Source organism: Globicephala melas, chromosome 1 (genome assembly GCF_963455315.2).
Source record: "Globicephala melas chromosome 1, mGloMel1.2, whole genome shotgun sequence".
In the NCBI taxonomy this organism is placed as follows: Eukaryota; Metazoa; Chordata; class Mammalia; order Artiodactyla; family Delphinidae; genus Globicephala; species Globicephala melas.
Window position 1 is genome coordinate 24,371,304 of NC_083314.1, and position 22,522 is coordinate 24,393,825.

Sequence of the window (22,522 nt, forward strand, 5' to 3'; positions counted from 1 at the left end):
TTTGCCTTATGCCACCAACTATTAACATACCATTTACAATTATTTATGTAGTATTTACATAGGTATTATAAAGTAATCTATAGATGATTTAAAGTATACAGGACAATGTCTATAAGTTATATGCAAATACTATGCTATTTTATATAAGGGACTTGAGCATCATGGATTTTGGTACCTGTGGGGCATCCTGGAACCAATCCTCTGAAGATACTGAGAAACAAGCCTATATACAATGGAATATTATTTGGCCTCAAAAGAAAGGAAATTCTGACACATGCTACAACATGGATGAACTCTGAGGACATTATCCTATGTAAAATAAGCTGATCACAGAAGGACAAATTCTGCATGATTCCACTCATGATGTTCTAGTGTGGTCAAACTCATAGACACAAAGTAGAATTGTGTTTGCTAGGAACTGGGGAAAAAGGGGAAAGGAGAGTTATTTTCTAATGGGTATAGAGTTTCAGTTTTGCAAGATGAAAACAATTCTGGAAATGGATGGTGGTGATGGCTGTATAATAATATGAAAGTACTTGATACCACTGAGCACTTAAAAATGGTTAAGATGGGGAATTTTGTCATGTGTATTTTACCACAATTAGAAGGAAGAGAGAGAGAGAGAGAGAGAGAAGAGAAGAGGGATAAGAGCCTGAACTAAGGTAGTTATGATGGATTTGGAGAAAAATCTAGAATGATGCCTACGTTCAGGACTGGGCAGATGACAGTGCCACCAACTGAGATGGGAAACACAGAAGGAAGAAGAGGGTTCAGTGGAAATAAGTTTAGCTTTTACACATGAAATCTGAAGTGCCTGAAGCAGTTATATTGAGGATACCGGACAGATGGTAATTCAACTTATCTACCATGGGGATCCAGGGTGTATGAAAGAGGAAAGGGAAGGGAAGCTTGGAGGAGGGGGAGAGAAGACGTAAAAAAGGAGGAGATAATGAAGGAGAAAAATTGAAGAGTAAAAATATTTGAAATCTCTATGAAGTAAAGAGAATATAATTTCTGGAGCCAGATAGCTGGGTTCTCATCCTAACTTGGCCATTCACTCACTATAGGACTTTGGCAAGTTTCTTAGCCTCTCTGTGACTCATTTTCCTCATTTGTAAAATGGAGATAACACCTCAAGGAGTGTTCAAAAAGACTGAGTAATCTAATTTATGTAAAGAATATAAAAGAGTGTCTGAACCACAGTAAGTGCTTCATCAGGTCTTAGCTGTTATTTTCACTATACTGAGGAAAAGTAAAAATGAAATAAAGAAAAATATTATTTTAGAGACCTGGATACAAAGGAAAGAGTTACCTGTTTTTGTGTTGGACCTTGTTTTGAAAAATAACCAAAGGAGAAGAGCCATGGGAACTAAAGGAAAAAAAAAAACCTTTAGTGATATTTTCAAAACTTCATGGAAAATACTTCTAAGGTCTAATTTCATAGAAATATTACTTACTTTTATGAGGAGTTGCCTTCCAATGCCAAACTTCACAAAGAATAAAAAGAAAAGTCCAGCAAACATCAGCTTAATAACAGAGGTGACACCTCCCACAGTTACATAAGCAGCATACTGAACCTAGATGAAGAATATAAAGTCAGGATGTTACTCCCTACTTTCTTAGACCAAGTAATACAAGAATGTTAGCTACTAATAACTTACTCTATAGTCATAAATATCAAACAAAAGCAGTTTCCATTTTATGAATGTGTTATGTTCCAAAAGCTTGTCCAGAAATCAGACACTGGGAAGACTTTTTTTTTTTTTTTTCGAGGTACGCAGGCCTCTCACTGTTGTGGCCTCTCTCGTTGAGGAGCACAGGCTCTGGACGCGCAGGCTTAGCAGCCATGGCTCACGGGCCCAGCCGCTCCGCGGCATGTGGGATCTTCCCGGACCGGGGCACGAACCCATGTCCCCTGCATCGGCAGGCGGACTCTCAACCACTGTGCCACCAGGGAAGCCCCCAGGGAGGACATTTTTTAAAAGAAATTATTAAAATGGGCAGAAGGCGTAAATAGACATTTTCCAAAGAAGATATACAGATTGCCAACAAACACATGAAAGGATGCTCAACATCACTAATCATTAGAGAAATGCAAATCAAAACTACAATGAGGTATCACCTCACACCGGTCAGAATGGCCATCACCAAAAAATCTACAAACATGGGCTTCCCTAGTGGCGCAGTAGTTGAGAGTCCGCCTGCCGATGCAGGGGACACGGGTTCATGCCCCGGTCCGGGAAGATCCCACATGCCACAGAGCAGCTAGGCCCGTGAGCCATGGCCGCTAAGCCTGCACGTCTGGAGTCTGGAGCATGTGCTCCGCAACGGGAGAGGCCACAACAGTGAGAGGCCCGCGTACTGCAAAAAAACAAAACAAAACAAAACAAAAACACTACAAACAATATATGCTGGAGAGGGTGTGGAGAAAAGGGAACCCTCTTGCACTGTTGGTGGGAATGCAAATTGATACAGCCACTATGGAGAATAGTATGGAGGTCCCTTAAAAAAATAAAAATAGAACTACCATATGACCCAACAATCCCACTACTGGGCATATATCCTGAGAAAACCATAATTCAAAAGTAGTCATGTACCACAATGTTCACTGCAGCTCTATTTACAATAGCCAGGACATGGAATCAACCTAAATGCCCATCAACAGATGAATGGATAAAGAAGATGTGGCACATATATACAATGGAATATTACTCAGCCATAAAAAGAAACAAAATTGAGTTATTTGTAGAGAGGTGGATGGACCTAGAGTCTGTCATACAGAATGAAGTAAGTCAGAAAGAGAAAAACAAACACTGTATGCTAACACATATATATGGAATCCAAAAAAAAAGGGTTCTGAAGAACCTAGGGGCAGGACAGGAATAAAGACGCAGACGTAGAGAATGGACATGAGGACACGAGGAGGGGGAAGGGTAAACTGGGACAAAGTGAGAGAGTGGCATGGAGCTATACACACTACCAAACGTAAAACAAACAGCTAGTAGGAAGAAGCCGCGTAGCACAGGGAGATCAGCTCGGTGCTTTGTGTCCACCTAGAAGGGTGGGATAGGGAGGGTGGGAGGGAAAAGCAAGAGGGAGGAGATATGGGGATATATGTATATGTATAGCTGATTCACTTTGTTATACAGTAGAAGCTAACACACCATTGTAAAGCAATTATACTCCAATAAAGATGTTTAAAAAAAAATTGTTGCAAAAGGTAATTAGCTCCCCCTACTTGAACACAAAAGTCCACATAATCTATATATAAAAAGTCCATAACAATATACCTGAGTTTAACAATTATACATTATAGAGTGTACACTCCACTTACAATCTCTTCTATAAGAAAATACTCTCGTTTTTTGTTTTTTTTTTAAACTTGACACAGTTTCCTCTTCAAGTCTCAGCAGTGGGAATAATTACTTCCCTCACCAAATGGAGTAGGATAGTTCTCTAGAGGTAGCAAGGAGATAAGAGAGAAGAACCTAGACACCTCCATAAGCAACAGAAAGAGTATTCTAGCAGCTGAAACTCGCAACAGGACTGTTGGGTATTTATGATACCAGGATTTCCTATATTGAACTTGCTGCTATTGTGTTACATTAAAAAGGTATTCAGAAGGTCAGAGTTGAATTATGGGAGAAGGCTATTACCACCCCCATAAAATGCAAAATGTTCTACACTACTAATTCTTTATGCTTCCAGAAACTGAAACATGCACTATTTTAGCTCTTTCATTTTTTGCTTTATAAACATAAAAATCCTACATTAAAATGATAGGGGAACTGAAACAAACATAGAATACTCTTTATTAAAAAATAAATCATATACGCTTACAGGTGATTGCTGTAAATTTTCGTGCAAGTAACGCTGAGTCCGCTTCACAACAGACACATCTGCTCCCAAGAAAGGAATGGAATAACTGTTGAGTTCTCTGCAGTAAGAAATTGGCCACCTGCAAGACAGAAGCATGTTGTATCTTCTCCATTTACAGTGACCACAACTATAACTGGTAAATTTCTGAATAAAAACCTTAACTCTTCTTGAGGCAATTAATAATAACAGTAAAGATGGCAGATCTGCTCTTAATTAAAATTTACTTCAGTATTTGTCCTTTGTTCTCTACACCTGCACCCAAACAAGTGACAAGTTGGAACAATGTAGTATTCTTCACACCATGGGCACTTAACACATATAGTTTAACCATGTTTTATACCCCATCAATTTCCCTAGATAATGATAAGAAGAACACTCATTTCAACAGCCAAACTCTGAGTTTAGAGTTCTCACATATAAATACTAATTAATAGGTTGATTAATATACATAAGATCATCACATTTTTACAGCATGAAATTTAATTGATGTTTAATTTTGATATTGATAGTGAAGAGTCATAAAACTGATTTTTTCCAGAATTTTCCCAGAATCCAAATGTATTATTATATATGAAGTACTTAAACTTAGGGTAACATATTAATTATATTTTATTTATCTTTGAAAACAATCCTGAACTCACTATAAAAGTCTCCAGGCTTTTCTTAGTAGCATATGTTATTAACAGTCAGATAAACAACAATATGGTTAGATAAACTGAAGAATAGATTTTGAGATAATATACCTTCTTTTCAATTTTGGACCAACAATTGGGACAGGCTTCAAATTGGACTCATTTCGTAGTTTCTTCAAATTACTCTGATCTCCAAAACCATAAACCGCTGACTTCCAGGTACCATCATGAGTGCACAACCCCTAACAAAATAATTCAGGAGTTAAAGCAACTTGTCTTAGAACTGACACAATATTGTAAATTAACTATACTCCAATAAAATTAAAATATTAAAAGAAACATGTCTTAAGGGATAAGTACTAAAATGTAAAACCAAGTAATTTATAATTGATACAAAGAACATTTCACCTCTATTTGAGCAAGGCATAATCCCTTATTTAATAATCTTGAGATAAATTTTTATGACTGGCTAGGCAGTAGTAAAACTCATTAGTTTGATCACATTCACTATTTATACCCTATTTATATATTATATATTTACAAACATATGCCCTTTCTTCTTTCCTCCTACCATTATTTATGCTCTTTTTAATAAGTTTCATGTCATCATTTTCACTCAACTATTTATCACTGATTGCTTTAAGCAGAAAAATAGAAACACTAAAACCATCAGAAGATTCAGGTTTTCATATAACAGCTTTGATGAAACTGAAAGGTAAAGAGACACCAACCTAATTTCTATTCTGGTACAGATTAATTTCTTCTGTTTGTTAAAACTAAATCAGAGCTAAAAGTCTTAAGAGTTTGATTTGTGAAACTATCCTCAGTCTGCACCTAGCCAATTTGACCTACTTGCAAAGATTTCCAAAAATCAGGAGAAAACAGTTTTTTTAAAAACGTTAAGAGTATCTTCTCATACAAATAAGCCATCAAAAAGGCAAAAATTACATTCCATTTTAAAAACCTTTTATTTTGTTGAAAAATAGGAAGAAAAGTGCACAAGACATAAAAGTATAATTTAATGTAATTATGAAGCTAACATCTATGTAAACCCAGAAGGCCCTCCTTCTGTCCTGCCTTTGTGGTAATCAAGAAAACTCCTTGCTTCTTTAAGAGTTTTACCACCTAAGTATTCATTTCTAAACAGTGCAGTGAGTTTTGCCCGTTTCTAAATTTTACAGAAATGGAACCATATAATGTATATTCCTTGAGTTTGGCTTCTTTTGCTCAAAATTGTGATGTTAGGATTCATCATGTGTTAGAAGGACCTCCTACTCTGCTGTTGACCTTCCATTTTCTTAATGGTGTCTTGTGATATAAAAAGACATACTCAATTTAAAATTTTAAATGTATTCCACTTTTTTTTTTATATTTAATGCCTTCCGTGTCTTTTGCAAGCAGTCATTTGTTCCCTGTACAACATGGTGACTATAGTTTGTATTATATAGAAAATTAGAAATTTGCCAGGAAAGATGATTTTAAAAGTTCTTAGGACTTCCCTGGTAGTGCAGTGGTTAAGAATCTGCCTGCCAATGCAGGGGACACGGATTCAATCCCTGGTCTGGGAAGATTCCACATGCCGTGGAGCAACTAAGCCCGTGCACCAAAACTACTGAGCCTGTGCTCTAGAGTCCGTGAGCCACAACTACTGAGTCTGTGTGCCACACTACTGAAGCCCATGCGCCTAGAGCCCGTGCTCCTCAACAAAAGAAGCCACCGCAATGAGAAGCCCACGCACTGCAACGAAGAGTAGCCCCTGCTCGACACAACTAGAGAAAGCCCGCATGCAGCAACAAAGACCCAACACAGCCAACGATAAATAAATTTTTAAAAATTGTTTATATGCTTAAAATATAAACATATAAAGAGCTGCTGATAATCAGATTCCAAATAAAGAAAAGTTACTTCAAAAAAAATAAATACAAGTTCTCATCACAAGAAAAAAAACTTAAGTATGGTGATGGATGCTAACTAGTGGTGATCATTTGTAATATAAACAAATATTGAATTATGTTGTACACCTGAATAGTACAATGTTATATGTCAATTATACCTCAATAAAAATAAATTAACAAAATAAAATATATTTCTGGAAAAAAAGAAACCATTCCTGACCTTGAGGCCATGAAATATTCATCTTCTAAAAGCTTACTGTTTAGCCTTATGCATTTAGGTCTATAACCCACCGAAACTTGATTTTTGTACACAGTGCAAAGTATGAGTCCAATTTCATTGTTTCCCCACACCCATCATCTCCCGAAAAAGACCCTTTACCATAAATCAAGTGCTCATATATGCACAAACTACTCTGAGTTCTTTATCCTAATCTGCTGGCCTATTGATATCTCCCTGCCAATGTAACACTCTGACTTAATAATGTCTTGATATTCAAGAACATCCTTATTCTCCTTTAAGAAAGTGTTGGTTATTCTTGACCCTCTGCATTTCCATATACATTTTAGAATTAGTTTGTCAAATTGCATACTAAAACAAAACAAGCAAGCAAAAAAAAAACCTGTTTGCGATTTTGATTGGAATTATATGGGATTATAAATTAATTTAAGGAAAACTGACATTTTAACAAAATTGAGCCTTCCAATCCATGAATATGGTGGATTCTTCCATTTATTTGTCTTCTTTAAGGTCACTCAATAACATTTTATAGTTTTCTTCACAGAAATATTGTACATTTTATATCCCTTATTCTTAAGTACTTGATTTTTTAATGCTACTATAAATGGTCTCATTTTAAAAAATTCATTTTCTAACTGTGGCTGGTATACAGAAGTGCAACTGATTTTTATATTACTGTTGTATCCAGCAACAATAAAGACTAGAGTGGAAATAAATGAAACAGAGAATAGAAAAACAATAGAGAAAATCAATGAAACCAAAAGGTGGTTCTTTGAAGAAATCAACCAAAATGAAAAACCTTTAGCTAGGTTGACAGAGAGAGAAAGAAAAAGAAAGAGAGAGAGAGAGAACTCAAATTATTAAAATCAGGAATGAAAGAAGGGGCATTACCAACCTTTCAGAAATAAAAAAGAGTATAAGGGAATACTATGAACAACTGTATGCCAACAAATTAAACAACCTAGATGAAATGGACAAATTCCTAGAAAGACACTGTTACGGGTTAAATTTTGTACCCACCCCAAATTTATATGTAGAAGGCCTAACCCCCGGTACCTCAGAATGTAACCTTATTTGTAAGGAGGGTTGTTGTAGATGTCACTAGTTAAGCTGAGGTCATACATATTGGAGGAAGTGGGCCCCCAACCCCAAACCACTGGTGTCCTTATAAAAAGGAGAAACTTGGACACACACACATATGAAGATGGAAGAGCGGTCTGAGTGATGCATCTACAACAAAGGAACACCAAAGATTGCAAGCAAACCACCAGAAGCTAGGAGAGAAACATGGAACAGATTCTCCCTCACAGCCCTCAGAAGAAACCCTGCCAACATCTTAATCATGGACTTCTAGCCTCCAGAACTGTGAGAACAATGTTTCCCTTGTTTAAGCAACCCAGTTTGTGGTACTTTATTACAGGAGTCCTAAGAAACTAATGCAGACACAAACTACCAAAACGGACTTAAGAGTATACAGAAAATCCTAACAACCTATAAGAAGTGAAGACATTGAATTCTTATTATCTCTTCACTGATTTCTAGTATAATTTCATTATAGTCTAAAACATACTCTAGAACGGGGGTTGGCAAACTATTTCTGTAAAAGGTCAAACTAAATATTTTAGGCTGTGCAGGCCACATCTGGTCTCTGCTGCGTATTTTTTTTTTTATTATAGCTCTTTAAATATGTTAAAATTATTCTTAGCTTACAGCCATATAAAAGTAGGCCATGGGCTGACCCTGCTCTGGAGCTGCACTATCTGGTATGGGAGCCATTATATAGCATATATGGAACACCTTCATCACTGAGGGAAGATTTACTGGACAGCACTGTCCTTGAGTATATGATTCCAACTCTCTGAAATTCTTTTGAGTCTTGCTTTATGGTCTAATACATAGTCTAAGATTCAATTTTTTATGTAAAGTAACAAAGCTTAAGGGGAAAAGTAGGATAAGGAGTAGGAGGAGAACAATCCTGTGCCAAGGGATGCATAGAATCAAGGCAGTTACCTCTGTCCATCCTTGTGAAATTAAGGCTCTGTATTTTGCTTTAAGGGGAATGAGAAGGAGCTGCATTGATTTCGATGTTTTCAAATGTCTCGTCCTGATTAAGCCCCAACTTTGAGTCCTTATAATAATAGGACTTAATAACATTTATTGAGTGATTGTAAAGTGCCAACCACTGTTCTGATTTATATTCATTGACTAATTTAATCCTCATAGCAACCATATGAAGGAGACACAACTCTCATCTCCTGTTATAGATCATCTCCTGCTCCTCTTTCAAAAGAAGCCTCTTGGGCTTCCCTGGTGGCGCAGTGGTTGAGAGTCCGCCTGCTGATGCAGGGGACACGGGTTCGTGCCGCAGTCCGGGAAGATCCCACATGCGGCGGAGCGGCTGGGCCCGTGAGCCATGGCTGTTGAGTCTGCGCGTCCGGAGCCTGTGCTCCGCAAGGGGAGAGGCCACAACAGTGAGAGGCCCGCTTACCGCAAAAAAAAAAAAAAAAAAAAAAAAACTTGCTCCACTCATTGACCTCCCGCATGTCAATAAACAAAAGAAGCCTCTTTTCTAGCTCTGTTTTCTCACTATCTCCCTGTAGTGGACATCTGTTTTTTGTCAGTCCTGCACTAATTTCCTGCAGGGAATTCTTAATTCCCCTACCCTATGTTCTGCTTACAACACTCTCTTTCCTATTGGAAGTTTGTTACGTTGTTGTTGAGAAGGGCTTGGCCCTATGATTCCCTCTCCAGAGGCCCATGACCCAGGCCTGGGCAACCTTATTACTCCATTACCCCAGGTCACACTGTTTGGCTCAAGAATGACCAAATGACCCAATACTTGACTAATCTTCCCCATCTTTGAATATTCAAACTCTGCTAGCTGTTCCTGGGAAATCATGAACCTTATGGACAATGCATACCTGGGGCTGCCAGTACCTTCCCCCCAACTCCCCGATTGTGAGAGCCTACACTGAGGAGCACAGGAGTAAGGCAGAGACAGGAAGAGGAAGAGAAAAAAATGAGTTCCGATAATACCATTTGAACATCCAGATCCAGCCATACTGTTTACTTGCAGATGTTTGGTTACATGAATCAATAAATTCCTTTCTGTTTTGTTGGTTTAAACCAGGTTGAGTTGGCTTTCTAACTCATGTTCCCCAGAGCTCCAAGCATGTCCTTCTTTCTCATTTCTGAGCCTTTGTTTAGGTTGCTGCCTCTCACCTTCCAAATGCTATTCACTTTTCAAGGTTCAACTTAATAAGACTTCTATGAGGCATTCCCAAATTACTCAGGCCCACTGTCACTTCCCTTTATTCTGATACTCTAGTGGATATTATCTGTAACCACAAATTTTAGCAAGTTTTATATAGTTCTTCATGTTTATTCATCTGAACCTACAATCCAGACAAATAAAACCATTACTTAAACATGCTCCACTCCATCCCACAGTTACATCTTTATTAAACTATTTCCTCTCTCCCTTATCCACATCTCCTCAGCACCAACCTTTAAAATTCCATATCCCAACTTCTCCAAAAAGTCCTTGATCTCTGGCCTCCCGGCTAGATGTAACTCCCCATTCTCAGAATCCTATAGTATTTCATCTGACCTCTTTAATAACAATTTTTGTCTCTTGCTCGTCTAAATTATTCCCTTTAAGGGTCTGCATGTTGTTCATTTATGTGTCACACTATCTTGCACTACTATATATACTTGTATTACACAATATGTGAAATACTGAATATTTTTTAAAGAGAATAAATACTTATGAAGCCTCAAGTATAGACAGAGAATTGTGTTAGACACTACTGGCAGTAAAACTACTACCACAAAACATGGTTCTTTCCCAGAAATGCAACTATCTTATGCTCCCAAATAGACCATAAATTCAGTAAGATTACATTTACATTATACATTTCTTGTATGGCCACAAGAACACCTAACTCCAAATTAGGCACATAATAAAAATGCACTGATTTGCACTAAGGTGATAATTTTCTAGGCTGACAACATTCATCACATAACAATGATAGATCTTTAGTGTTAGGATGATGGTAACTCATTCTAATAATGAACTGTGCAGTTTTAAACAAATTCTATTTTAAGTCAAAATAACTCACAGCAATCTTTACTTTTTAAAATTAAACAGTGACTTTCATACACTAAAAATTACAACTGTATATACAATTTAATTAATTGAAAGCTTTTTAACAGGCAAGTATCATTTCCAAAATGTTTTTAATATTAACAAAGAAAACACGTGACAAACAAAAACTAACCTCAGGTCCTGAATGTATAGTCAGGAAACTTTCCACAGCCGTCAATGTACCTAAAAGAGAAGGAAAATGGTAAAAGTAAAATCAAATAAAAATCTATTAACCCAGGATAAGTAATAATAAGCTATTCCTATTCATTTAGGGAACATTTTTATTAGGCCTACAGCTGATATAATCAGGAAAATCTGTGCTATAACAGTATTATTAGGTTATTGTAAACAGATTTAAGGAGAAGCTAAAGCCAGATAAATTATCAGAAAAATAGTAGTTTAGTATAAATTAACTGCTGGTACTCACAAAATCTTTTCTAGTATTCAAACTGACATTGCAAAAAATCTCTTCCAATAAGGCAACAATTTAGCTCACTGATTCTGGAAGGCCATCAGTTCTCAAAACTACATCTATGGGCTTCCCTGGTGGCGCAGTGGTTGAGAGTCCGCCTGCCGATGCAGGGGACACAGGTTTGTGCCCCGGTCTGGAAAGATCCCACATGCCGCGGAGCGGCTGGGCCCGTGAGCGATGGCTGCTGAGCCTGCGCGTCCGGAGCCTGTGCTCCGCAACGGGAGAGGCCGCAACAGTGAGAGGCCCGCGTACAGCAAAAAAAAAAAAAAAAAAAAAAACAACTACATCTATGGGAATTATTCTATTTTCCAATATGAAAGCTTTCAAGAAGACTCATTAGTAGTGACTTAAAATGAATATACAGAAACCTTACCAAAATGGGCCTTTGTGATGGCTTATTAAATACTTAAAGTAAGGCTATTTAAATGAAATAAAAATATAATGAGTAAAAACAAAGTAGAAAACCAAGGCCAGAAAAAAGGGGAGAAATCAATTATATTAACCATGAGGACTAATACATACGTATAGTGGTTAAGTATTTAATTAATCTTTGAGCTTATCGAGAGCAGTAAGACAAAAGAAAAACATAACGGGCTAGCTAATTCTCAAAATCTGATAAAATATACCAATTTGTTAAGAGACAGTATTCCTAGTTTTAATTCCAAGAGAAAATTAAAGCATGGGGCCTTAGAAAGTTGACAATGAGCAAGGTAACAAATAACCACACCATCTACAATGATGTTACAGCAGAAAAGAACTAAAGCCACATAAATATCACTTATCTAACACTGTCAAAAACCAAGAATAGATCATTAAATTCTAACTCACTGGAGAGGATTCTGAGAGTTAAGAGAAAGTGGCCTGGATACATGGCTCTTTGATCTGACCCTGTGCACAGAAAGAACATGTATCGCCTAAGGCAGTATGTAATGAAATGTGAGCCACCTGAATCAACAATTAGCTGGGGTATTTGTTAAATGCTGACTCCTAGGTTTCAGTGACTGAAAAAAAGTTCTAAAATAAATCTTAAAGTAATATTTCTCCCTTAAAAATAAAAAAGGACCTATTCAGAATAACAACTATTAAATATTTAAGAATAACCTCAATAAGAAACACGTAGGACCACCATAAAAATACTCTAAACTTTTTCAGTAAATGGAGATTTTTTTAGTACGTTTTTTAATAAATGGAAATATACCAAATCCATGGGTTGAAGACTAAATAAATATTTTAAAGATGTTCAATTCATGCCCTTCTCTTTATTGGGAATGGTTCCAGCATTTCATCATTAAGTATGATGTTGCCTACTGCTTTCTGACATTCACTGTGTTAAGAAAGTATTCTATTCCTCAATTTCTAAAATCTAAAATCAATAAATGGCAGGCATGCGTATTACCTTTGTTGAGCTTTGGTCTCAGAGTTACCGTTCTAATATAAACTGGAACACTTTCCATAATTTTAAGCTCTAGAATGGTTTATATAGAACTGGACTTATTTGCTTCAGGTCATTTTTATAAAGGGCATTTTTTATGTATGTATAACATTCCACTGTTTTACTATAATAGTGATTATTTTCCATTCTTATTGTCTCCATTTTATAAATGAGCTAAAAAAGATGTCAAAAAGCTTGTTCAATACTTTCTAGCTTTGTTCATTAAAAAAAATTAAAACTTTCCAATTATAGTATGTGTATAAATTATACTTTAAGATGTATTAATTCCTAAACAAAGCAAGTTTGAATTTATAATGCCTGCCAAAAATTTTTTCCAGAAATTTCATAGCTATAACCACAACTAAATTCTAATGGAGAATTCCTTCCTTTAGAACACTTATAGTATTATCCATACCTCAAAAAACAATAGTGTCAATATCATTTTCTAACAAGTACAGCTATATTAAAAACAAAGTATGTGTTTTAATACTACCCATTAATAGTTGTTTCTTTTCTCAAGAAGATTTTAGTTCACCACAATTACAAACATGAAACACCTCTATTTTAAATTCCATTATTGCTTCTTGATCAATAATTACCATTCATTTTATTTCTGGTATATATTACTCCCAGATCTGCTGGAATGGAGTCAAAGCCACTGCTTCCAATGATATAAGCCCCTTTTTCTGCAGCTTTCTCATGATACTTCCAATACATTAGTTCCAGAAACTAAAGATTCAAGACAAAAGATCTGAATCAGAGCTACGGAGAAACATCTAGACCAAAATTAAATGATTTACCTTTAAAAACAAAGCAATTAAACTGTGAAAATGCTAACCAAGATGGCTCTGCAGCAAAATATTAACTGCCAAATAGCTGGCACTTACTCAGCAAACATACCTACTATGTTCCAGGTGGTGTGAGAAGTATGCAGATCTGACTTAATTCATTTTTTAGAATGACTTTTAAATGCAAAAGCAATATCTATTATGAAAAATTAATATAGGAAAATACAAAGAAAACAAAAAAAAGTTACCCCGAATCACATCTTCCAGATGAACATCATTACAAACATATATCTGTGCACATATGTAAGTAGAAAGAGTGGTAGGAAAGGAGGGAACACAAGAACGGGATAATGTCTGTTCAAATTCTTTGCCTGTTTTTTTAAAAAAACAGTTCTAGATTTACAGAAAAAAATTGAGTACTAGAGAGTTCCTAGGTACTCCACACTCAGTTAACCTTATCATTACATCTTTTACATTAACATTTATTATAATTAATGAACCAATACTGATACATTATTACTAACTAAAGTCCCTATTTTGTTCAGGTTTCCTCAGTTTTTAGCTAATGTCCTTCTTCTGTCCAGGATCCCATTCAGGATACCATACTACATTTAGTTGTCATGTCTCCTTAGGCTCCGCTGGCTGTGATGGTTTCTCAGACTTTCCTGGGTTTTGATGACCTTTACAGCAGTGGTCAGGTACTTTGTAGAATGCCCCTCTATTGGAAATTGTCGCATGATTTTCTCATGACTACACTAGAGTTACAGGTTTTGGGGAGGAAGACGGGGTAAAGTGCCATTTCCTGATGTCATATCAAGAGTACATACTATCTCACAGACACAGAAAATAAACTTATGGTTACCAAAGTGGGAGGGAGGGAGAGATGGATAAATTAGGAGTATGGGATTAAAAGATACACGCCACTATGTATAAAATAGATAAACAACAAGGATTTACTGTACAGCACAGGGAACTATATTCAGTATCTTGTAATACCCTATAATGGAAAAAGATCTGAAAATATATATACATATAGCTGAAACACTTTGCTGTACATCTGAAACTAACACAATATTGTAAATCATTTAAAAAAAGAAGAGTACATACTATCAACATAATTTCTCACTGGTGATGTTGACCCTGAACACCTGGCTGAGGCGGCATTTGTCTGGTGTCTCCACTGTAAAGTTCTTCTCCCCCCGCTCCCCCCCGCCGCTTCCATACTGTACTCACTGGAAGGCAGTGACTGTGCAGCCCACACATAAAGAGGGAGGAGTGAAGCTCCCCCTCCTCAAGGGCACAGTAGTTATGTGAATTATGTGGAATTCTGCACAGGTGATTTGCCTCTTTTCTTCCCTTTGCCCATTTTAAATTTGTATTTAAATTTGTATTTTTGACTTATATATATTCTGGCTCATTACTAGGTTTTGATGCCACGTTCATGGTACTTTATAAGATAACTTAGCAGCTTTCCACCATTTTCTCTGCTCTAGAATATTTTAAATAAGATAGGAATAGTTTCTTTTACATTCATATTTCCTACCTCTTCTTTTATCAGTCTTGGTAATTTACACTTTCTTAACACTTTCCAATATACATCGCCAACTGATAAGCTCTAAGTATGTATATACCAGCACACTGATGATGGTACTCAGCAGAGACTATAGGGACATATGAGGTTACAGTTATAAAGGAGCTAGTGTAGCTCAGTGCTTATCAACACTTTCTGCAGTGTTAATTCAGGTAAACCTCAATGCAAGTCCTAGTTTTTCTACTTAATGGTTGCATGACTCTGAGCAAGTTTTATTTTAATTAATTCTGTTTACAGCATGCAGTAGCAATAAAAATCAACACATCCTATACACAAAGGCCATGGAAGAAATTAGGATGTAGGGAAGAAAAATTCAAGAAAACTGAAGCTAAGACCTTACCATCATGCTCTCCTTCAAGCTTTCAATGAAATACCATCTCTAAATGCTACAGAGTCATCACCTTCTAAAATCTGTCTGCAAAATTACACTAAATATTTTTCACTTTAACAGAAAGTTGTATTGTTAATTTTGTTCCTTCTTTTCCATTTTACATACCTGAGGTTCTCCACAGATGTCAATACAGCTAGTTCCATTTTCAACACATGCTTTTACTACAGGTTCTCCATAAAATCGGTACTGGGAGAATAAAGAAAACCAACAGTTTACTCTTACTTAGCAAGCTTAAATGAAGGAATACCACTGAGTGTTGGAAGTACAGTCTTCACTATTAAGAAATCAAATATTAATTAAGTAGCCTAATGAGAAAATGAGAAAATAATGTAACTGCAATTTACTGACTCTCACAGTGTAAATAAAAGCATGATGGAATTACCCCTAACTGAAGACAAAGTCCAAAGTTTTATAAAAGAAGTGACTCATTTGAGTTGAATTCTGAAGAACAGTAAGGATTTGCCAGGAAAAAGAAAATCCAAATAATGGAAAAATTATATGTAAAAGTGTAAAAAAGGGTGATGCTCAGGATACCTGAAGCACAGAGTAGTGGAGAGGGAAGTGGTAAGAGATGAGTCTGGAAAGAAACACTTGGTCCAGATCAGGAACGACCCTGAGTGCCATGTTATCAAGACTGAACTTTATCTTTTCTGCATTGCTGAGCCCTCCTAGAGTATTTTAAACAGGACAGTGGTGGAACGTTTATAACACAGACATATCACTCTGCCTGTGGTATTGGAAAACAAAACTCACGGCAGGTAAGAAATAAAGGACAAAACTAAGGAAGCGGAAGGATATACTAAGAGTGAGATACACTTAAAAGACAGAAATGACTGCACTTCCTGATTAGCTGGACATGGGGACCAACAACTAATGGCAGTATTAGCAAAATAAAGAAAGGACAAAGAGGGTTGGAGGGGATAAGTTTAATATTGTACAAAGTAGCTATTCTGAGCCTGTATGATTTTGGATCTCCCAAACTATTTGTTGCTCAAACTCAAGGAATTAAAATTAAAAAAATTTTATATAACAGTTAACACATCAGAGTCAGTCCCATTTCAAAGGAAGCATGACGAATTTTCCCTTTGTGAGGGAAGGGTAAGCGGAAGCATAAACTCCTCTGCTCCTCTCATTCCTCACAGCAGAAGATGGAGAAAGGAGATGGTCTGCTTCTTCTAGCCTTCAAGAAACAGGTAAACGGACACTTAAAAGAAAAGACAGAGCACTACAGGGACTGCCCTTTTCAAGTGGGTCACTTAGGCTCCTCTCTACCTGACTCCACAGCCTCATCTCCACATCCTCCTCCCCCTTCTTAAAAACAGCAAATGACACTGGAATTACAGGACTAGAAAAGTGTGTTTAAGTTCTAGTTCATCCTCTGCTATTCATCAACCATGCAAAATTACTGAAAGCACTTAACTTCTGAGGCAACACAGTACAACAGAACAAACAAGGGCTTTCAAGGCAGCAGGACCCAAGTTCACATTCTAAATCCATCATCTACTAAATTGTATGAATTTATTTACAAATGACATATATGGACTACTATACTAATAAAATATACACTTTAAACATATATAAAATGGACATAGAGTTGAAATTAAAATGAGTACAAGTCAAAGCTCTATTTTCTTTCTGTACCCAATGGATCATCTTGGGTAATTTTTACACATATCCATTTGAAACTCACTTAGCAATTTCCTTGGCCTCCTGGTTATTTCACCCCTGAATACCTCAAGTTGTCCCGTAGTTCACCTGGGTCAGAATCAGCTGGGTCGCTCGTTAAACATGCTGGTTACTCAGTCCCACCCCAACTCCCTCCAGTAATAAGTTTTCTGGGGTAGACTGCAGTAACCTGCATTTTAAATGAGCCTCACTGGTGACTCTTACGTACGTTAGAGGTGGAGAATCACCTCCCTAGACATTCTCCCTGGAAAATCTCACCAACTTTCTGGATTTCTACTACAACATGTATACTGATGACGTCCAACTCCTATCTCCAGAGCTGCTCACTGATGAGGCTGCCTCATCTGTGGCTTCTGTTATAAACTTCAGGACCCGCAAGAGCTCAGGACATGGGGCAAAATGAATTTCACTTTGGCTTCTTTTCCTCTCCTCTATTTCCTCTTCACCCTGACTTCCTCACTTGCTTAATAATTCCACTATATAGTACGCATTTCCTGTCTTAATTCAAAAATATCTAGCAGACACCTCAGTTTCAACACATCCAAAATCAGATTCATCATCTTTCTCTCAACAGCAGTTTTTCCCCCTCCACTTCCTAGCACAGGAGACAATAAAGAATAATGCTTAAAAGTACTGATTCAGTCATTTTCTGTATATTTTGACATAATACTTGTTTACATATGCCTGACTAGTTTTACAGCTATCATTTAGCTCTCATTAAAGAGACCCTCACAAAATAGAGAAATGGGTAAAAAAAAAACCTTCAAAGAAACAAATTATGACACCAAAACTGGTAAACTGGAGTCTACCCCTGGGAGTATAATCCATATTACAAAGTGAAAACGACCTTCCAAGTAGAGCTTAGAAGGAGCATGTTTTGGGGTCAAAAAGCTAGAGATGCCTATAAACCATCCAACTGGAAAACTGAGAAGGTAATTCGATCCACCAGTCTGGAGTTTAAGGGATAGTTCCTCAGTGGAAATAAATTAATGTAGGCATCATCAGGAAACAGATGGTATTGAAAGCCACCCTAAGAAATTCATTTCACATAGTAGCTCCACACACAAATATATCTGACACAAAAGCTTCATGAACCAGTACGTACCTGTATTACGTGTAATTCACCCTATTTTCTATTTCAGTCTATCTGATTTTTCTTTTCAATGCCTAGTCTTAACCTACTGAACTGATTTCACAAAGTTTAAAAAGTACTGGCCCAGTTACAGTTTCTGTTTGGGATGGTGAAAACGTTCTGGAAATAAAGAGGTGACAGTTATATAAGATTGTGAATGTACTTAATGTCATTGAAGTGTATACTTAAAATGGTTAAAATGCTAAATTTTATGTTATGTATATTTTACCACAATAATAATAATATTAAAAAATGGTCCAGGGAATATAAACAGAAAAGAGTTTCTAAGGCTTAAGCTCTGAGACCTCTGGCATTCACAGGAGGATAAAAAGATCCAGCAGAGGAGACTGAGACAAAGCTGGTAGAGAAAAAGAAAACTAGGAGAGGGCAAGAATTCAGATACCAACTGAAGACAGGAAAAAGTGATCGACTGTCACAAATGCTGAGAGGTCTGATTAAGATGAGGACGGAGAACTGATAATTGGATTTGACAGGACGGGGATGCTGGCAGAGTAGTTTCATTTAAGGAGTACGGATAAAAGCCTGACAAGACTAGATAGAGGAGGAGGTGAGGGAGTGGAGACAGTAAGTAAGGCAAACTCTTTCAAGTTTTGCTAAAAAGGGGCACAGAAAAATGGGAGTAGTTAGAAGAGCATGCAGAATTCAGAGAAGTTTTTCTTTAAATGGGAGATATAATCCCATACTTGTATGTTGAGATAAATAATCCAATCAAGAGGCAAAATTTGATGAGAATAAGAATATGTGTAACTGTAAACCTGTAAATATAAAGTCTTTGAATACCGTGTCCATGAGAAGCAGGGGTAGTTTTTCCCTGTAAAAGGAGATAAGGCAGAGTCAGGATACAATGCAGATAGGAAGATCTGGTGGTATAAATTCTCTTCTGACAGCCTGTATGTTCATAGTTTAAAAAAAAAAAAAGGAAAGAAAGAAAGGAAGGGAGGGAAGGAGAAAGGAAAGAAGGAAGGAAGGAAGAAAATCACAAGGTAAGAGTGAGGAAAAAGGAAGAAAGAGGTGGGATGCTGAAAGTATGAGAAAAAAGAAGTTATAAAACTGCTGCTTCAGTGAGTAGGAGAGAAAACAGCCTAGGAAAATAGATTAGAATTGCTGGAGGTACTGAGGCTGCATGTGAGGTTTGTAACCACATATTTAAAGTGGGACTAGTCAGCATCGGGATGCATTTTTCTCCAGCCAGGCTGGGTTATACATGTTCAGGTAGAGTAAGCAGCGAGCTGGAATAACCAGGGCTGGGGTTTCTCCAGAGTACTTCGGAGGGAGGGACAAGCTGGCTGAGGATGTATATAAGACAGTGATTCAAGCAACGAACCATAGACCACATTCTAAACTAGTTAATGAAATAAATTGAAATAAACAATAGAAATACATTTCATTTGGTGACAATCAAAAACCTTTCTGGTTTCATTTGATGAAATTATCAACAATTTTCTAGATGCTTAGTTTTCAAATGTTTTAACAATTGAGAAAGCTTCCTCAGATCCATAAATGTCACCAACATTCACCCTGTTACACAGACCACAAGTGTCTCTTTCACATCCAGTCCAATAGCAGCAGCTAGAGGTTCTTCTTTCAAAATATCCGCTTTCAACCACTTCTCAACACCTCTAACACTCCTACCCTGTGATTGGCTTGCTTGGCCCATTCCACTGTTGGTTCCCTACCATCTATTTTTCCTCTCAGAAGCCAAAGAACTTCAAATACGTAAATCAAATCATGCCCTTGTTTTTAACCATTCAATGGCTCTTTTATATTTAGAAGGAAACCCAAACCCTGATCTTGACCTTGCAGACCTAACCACCTAGTTCCTAGGTACCTCTCCAATCTAACTCCCCACCTCTCTGCCCTGCTCACGCTCAACCACGCTGGCCTCTCTCACATCCCTCAGTCAGGCCAAGCACATGCTCATCTCAGGACCTTTGGATTTGCTCTTTCCTGGAACACCCTCTCCTCAAATACTCACAGGATTTACTCCCTCACTGCATTCACGTCCCTGTGCAAATTTCAGTTCCTCACAGAGACCTTCCCTGACCATCCATCTAATAGAGACTGGTGTGCCAATCTTTTTATCTCCCTTCCCTGTTTTATTTTTCTTCAAAGCACCTGTCACTTACTATTATAACATTATTTTTCTGTCTCCCCACTGGACTGTAAGCTCCATGACGGGTTTTCTGTTTTATTCATCACTATGTCCGTAGACTAGTTCAGTGTACATATAATAAACACTCAATAAACATTTATTGAATAAATGAATGAATCTTTTTTTAATATCTTTCTTTGTACATGCACTAACATATGTACTGATACAGTAATACAGAATGTAATTTAAAAACAAAAAGTAAATTATGGGTACATGCTCAACCTTTTTTAGTTAAGGGACATGCAGCACAAAAAAAAGTTTGGCAATTATAGTTGTAACCACTAAATAAACCAGCACACATTCCTGGAGTCTAGGGTCACTCTCTCTCTCAGGAGACTTTGGTCATATCCATTTGCTTCTCATGAGAAGTAAAAACTCCCCATATGGGGTTAAGGCCCTGAATCAATTCTTCTGTCCCCTGCCCTTATGTTTCTCTGGAATATAAAATACCAGATTCTGCTAGAAATGAATAGATTGTTTGTTCTGATTCAGAGAAGGGCAGATTACTTACTGGTCCTACACAGTTGAGGACAACTGTTGCCTGTTTAGCCATTTCATCAAGTGAGGCTGGATTAGTGATATCACAAATTATTATTCCAACTTCAGATGACAGTGTCGGCCTTCCTAAAATAAGAAATAAATTGTTTTAAGCAAATCCCGATACAGTATTAGATCACCCAGCCCTTCTTTTCATAATAACCACTGAAGGCAAATTTACTAAATATACTAGAAGCTAATTCTCCCTCTCAAACAAAAGATAAAACTGTTTTTAACCAGGTAATTAAAAATACGGAAAAGACTATGAGGAAAATGGAGTTAAAACCAAGAGTTAATAAAACACATTACTAACCTTTAAAAGAAAATCTAAGATAAGGAATGTGTAAATGACAACTCTATGCAAAATGCCAATTTTACAAGTTTTCAGATAGAAGACGATTTTCCTGACCTCCTCTCCAGGAAAAATTATACTATTATACTATAAAAGCAGTTTCTCATCAACGATTAAACAACTACATATGATAAAATTATGAGGAGGGGAGTTAACATCAACATAATGAAACAAAAGAGGACTGAAGTAAAAAACAGTCTAGCGAAGAACACTCAAGTTCATAATAAGGAAATAACTAGAATAAACTGAATCAATAGAGTAACGCAGGTTTCATGGCTCAAGGTGTGTTTCCTGCAATAACCTGATCTGGGCACTACAAATGGTAGGCAACTAGGCTATACCTGTACAGACTCGTTGAACAGAAAAGAAGAAAGGGAAGCATATATTTTAGTCGTGAAAGTATTTCTCTTGGAAAAGTAAAGAAAGACCAAAAAGCTTTTTGGTCAAGATTCTGTACTTGGGAGTGGCAGCAGGAGAGCTGTAGGAGAGTCCAGCCTACATGGTATCTTCTGTACCAAGCACAAACAAAACAGGTTCCATAAACAGGGCTCTGTGTGGAATTATGTGAGATGAAGGTTAAGGTGAAGAACAAAGTATGCCCGAAACTCTAATAGGTGCTATCTGTCTGTATGACAGGGCAGTAGGGTGGAAAACTGACAGCCAAAGTTAAAGGCGACTGACTCCTAACTTAGATGTTCTCACCACGGGGAACATGGGTAGGGTCTCTGCGTGTGTGTGTGTCTCTCTCCGCCACATCTGTATCTCCAGCATTTACACTAGCACCTGACATTAAAAAGACCACTCAATAAAAACAGGCTGAATGAATGCCGAAAGAGTAAGTAAACTGCCGAAACAAAAACACCAAAAAAACTTTCTGGATGAAGAGTGCGACTGCTGGAGAATGCTTACAAGTAAAAATTAAATTAAAAAGTAAAGCCACAGCAACGTTCTCCGTAAAACTCCTAAGCTTCCTCTCCCATCTCCAAAACACAAGGCAAAGGGAGAGCACAAACCATCCTGAAGAAACCAGTGCTCTACTTTTGTACCCGATCAAACATCAAGAGACTTCCAGGCCCACCAGGTTACCCCCCCTCTCCCGCTCTAGAAGGGGACGGAACAGAGAAAGGAAAAACTCAAGTTCCTATTTCGCCAGTGGGGATTCCCTAATTATGGGAGA

The 22,522-nt window shown here is 37.1% G+C and overlaps 1 protein-coding gene across 1 annotated transcript in view; it reads right to left on the reverse strand.

The window, feature by feature from the left end:
• The window catches only part of SCCPDH (saccharopine dehydrogenase (putative)), a 41,033-nt gene that overhangs the window by 17,547 nt on the left and 964 nt on the right, over positions 1-22,522 (reverse strand). Inside the window, 8 exon segments of the mRNA XM_030868507.3 lie at positions 1,313-1,369; positions 1,458-1,577; positions 3,841-3,958; positions 4,623-4,753; positions 10,925-10,974; positions 13,295-13,424; positions 15,571-15,651; positions 20,968-21,080. Coding sequence (XP_030724367.2) covers positions 1,313-1,369; positions 1,458-1,577; positions 3,841-3,958; positions 4,623-4,753; positions 10,925-10,974; positions 13,295-13,424; positions 15,571-15,651; positions 20,968-21,080 — 800 coding nt within the window.